The 3,385-nt window shown below is 31.0% G+C and overlaps 1 protein-coding gene across 1 annotated transcript; it reads left to right on the plus strand.

Moving 5' to 3' along the window:
- Positions 1 to 423: 423 nt before the first annotated feature.
- Positions 424 to 3,385, plus strand: LOC145005477 (AT-hook motif nuclear-localized protein 1-like). Its single transcript, XM_078964561.1, has 7 exons — positions 424 to 558; positions 641 to 692; positions 1,036 to 1,416; positions 1,569 to 1,630; positions 1,922 to 2,059; positions 2,420 to 2,572; positions 2,873 to 3,385. The coding sequence occupies exons 3-7, from the start codon at positions 1,050 to 1,052 to the stop codon at positions 3,149 to 3,151; spliced, it is 999 nt and encodes a 332-aa protein (XP_078820687.1). The 5' UTR covers positions 424 to 558; positions 641 to 692; positions 1,036 to 1,049; the 3' UTR covers positions 3,152 to 3,385.

Consider the following 3,385-nt stretch of genomic DNA (forward strand, 5'->3'; position numbering starts at 1 on the left):
ATTGTAACAAATTAGAAAATACAGTGTCAAAATTGACACAAAAAAATACGGTGTCAAAATCGAATTTTTGTGTAAAAAAGTGTTTTTTTGTGCCATTTACCCAAAAAAAGAATAGTAAGTATTATTTTAAGTCAATTTTACTTCATTTCGTAAGTTTTTTATTTATTACTTTATTTTCAACAGTTAATGAATTTATTCCACATTCATCGTTACTGTTTAAAACAGATAAAATATTATTATGAGATGGAAATGGTATAATAATGTAATAAAGTGAATGGTAATTTATTTACACTCCTGACACGATATTTTTTATTTAATTAAAATTTGCTTTATTGGATTTTGTAAAAAAACAAATTCATTTATGAGAATTTTGAATTATTACCTTTTTCAACCCAATAATCAATACCAATTTATCTATTTTTTTATTACATTTACACACACAGAATCGATGTGTCTGTGAAAATTTTCACGCAGTTTCTGGGTTTCAGTGTGTGTATTTTTTTGTTATAAGAAGTTCAAAACTGCTCCTCAAAATCCCATAAATTTCACCGGATTACAGTAATATTCTCTTCTAATTAGGGTTTAGTTTATAAAATTTGATGCTTGATTTCATTTTTACCGGTTTTTAATTATTTTATAGCTTTCCTTGGATATATTTGAAGAGCTTCTGCCAGATACTAGAATTTCCTGAGGTAATTTTAATTATGATTTCATTGCTATCTTAACACTGTATGTTTTTAGATTGAAAAGGTAATGTAGAATGATCCGTTTGCTAATTTTAGTTAAATTTCGTTTTTCTTTTTTTGATTATAGTTTTTGAAATTAATCTGGATTTATCAAGTTTTGACTGCTAAAATCTTGAATCCTATTATCTAAAAAAACAAGACACATGTACTTGGTTTAACGATTTTTTTCTCTTCTATTGGAATTTACTTTCTTCAATTTGTGAAGAACTGTAGATGATTCATTCAAATTACTTGGGTTATTTATTTATTTATTTATTTTTATAATATTCTTTTTACATTTTTAATGTAGCATTCACGTATCACATGGATTCAAGGGAAAATATGATTCCAGCAGTAGAAACAATATCACCCGAGGCTCCATCAAGCTATCAATTGGCTCCAAGAAACGATAATTCCAGTATGCTGATTACACCACCTGGTTTTTCACCGGTGAGTGGTGGAATCCCGAGTTCATTGGTGAAGAAAAAGAGGGGTAGGCCAAGGAAATACGGTCCAGATGGGGTGATGGCTGGTGGCGGCGGCACATTGTCACCACTTCCCATCTCCGCCTCTGCTCCGCCTGGTCTCGGTGGTGGGTATTCTGAGGTAAAATTTGGTGAAGGGGAAGGAAGTGGCGGAGGCAGCTTTGTGGTTGAGAAGAAGAAGAAAGTGAAAATGAATTCTTCCGAGGGTAAGTTAAAGAATAGTTATGGGAGTATGGATTTAGGTACTTCTACTTTAAGATTAAAATATGTGATTAAAACCAACTTAATGTTAATTAATCACCAAAATTTCAATTTAATACATTTATAACCTATGGTCATTTTTCTTTTGCAATTTTAGGCGACAGGATTTCATCTGGTGGGAGTTTTACCCCTCACATGGTCACTGTCAATCCGGGCGAGGTATGTTTAACGAATAAAAAAAATCATATTATACATGATTATAATAGGAATTATTCCAAATTTCGTTGTGTATTTATGTTGTGAGTTTGTGGATATATATGTTATTGATAAAAAGATATATCTTTGTAGTGAAATAAACAAATGTTTTTTTTTTTTGGTATTTATTGAAGCTAGAATGAGTAGCTCATGATGATATGAAACAGTCTAATGATTAATTAGAGTACATTTTGATAATTATGGTTAAAATATATATTATTAGAAATGATGAATAATTATGATTGGGGTTTTCAGGATGTTACCTCTAAAATAATTTCGTTCACAAAAGACGGGCCCCGGTCAATATGCATTTTATCGGCAGTTGGTGTCATTTCACATGTGACTCTGCGCAATGTCGGTTCATCTTCATCTGGAGGCACCGTAACATATGAGGTGTGAAACTTAATTTATACTAAGAAATAACAACCCAATTTCATTTATTTGTTTTTTATATATTATAGCACATGCTACTTTCATATTCTTAATACAACTTTATACTTTATAAAACCTGATACAATTATAGCAATATTGGTAAAATTTTCACCTTAACAAGAAAAAATTTGAATGTACAATGCTATAATTTTGTAGATTTTAGTAAAGTATGATGCCTTAATAAGAAAAAGGATGAAAGTACAATGTGTTAATAAGGAAAAAAGTGCAAAGTTGAATGTTGTAATGGGAAGAATGAAAGTATGATGCTATAAATTATAATAAACAAATAAATGAAAATGTGTTGCTATTTGTTGCAATTAGGGAAGATTTGAAATACTTTCATTATCCGGATCTTTCACAAATGAGGAGATTGAAGGGCAAGAAAGTAAAATGAGCATAGCTTTATGTAGCCCTGATGGCCGTGTAGTTGGGGGTCAACTTGGAGGACTTCTCACAGCCGCTGGTCCTGTTCAGGTATATGCAAATATATCATATACTTATGTATTATAGCTTTTTAAAAAAAATGTTTTATTAAATTAAATTTTTTACATTTAAATAAGTATGTATAACACAAGCATTTATAGAGTATCACACATACAATTAAAGAAATGATACACATTTATATGCTGGAAAACGTTTTTAAAGAAATCTACCCAATTATAGATTGAAAAAATTCTTTGATAGATTCTTCAAAGTACAATGGAAGCACGTTGCTGTTTCTTGCATTCAACACTTTATTTTATTTTTCTTTTTTAATTATTTAAAAAAAATCAGGTGGTGGTGGCGAGTTTTCTACCAAACATAGGCAGTCCAATTGACCCAAAACCAAAAAGACAAAAGGCCATTGTTGCCCCTACCGAACCTCATGCTACCAACATAGAACAACAGAAAAAGTCGAATGAAATTGAACATGCACATGAGGCTGGAGGAAATACTAATTCTACCCCTACCCCTACACGTAATTTCCAAATTGAGAACCACACAACAGGGGCAAGTGTGCATGACTGGAGAAGAGCTGCTACAGACATGAATGTGTCGTTGAGTGAAGATTAAATTAATGTGTTAATCATCTTCATTTATCTTATCAAATGAATTAATTAGTTGCGAAGTTTAGGATATTTAAGACTTAACTAGGAATCTTAATCTTATTCTTATGAGATCATAGGAAATATGTTGTAACTTGTAATGTTGTTTGTTTGTTTGTTTCCAAGTTTGTTAATAGTCAAAGGGTCTTCTCACATGTGGCACATGCACACACACCCATGCCAACACGTGACTTTTTTTTAA

Source organism: Lactuca saligna, chromosome 7 (assembly GCF_052625555.1).
Source record: "Lactuca saligna cultivar CGN05327 chromosome 7, ASM5262555v1, whole genome shotgun sequence".
NCBI lineage: Eukaryota > Viridiplantae > Streptophyta > Magnoliopsida > Asterales > Asteraceae > Lactuca > Lactuca saligna.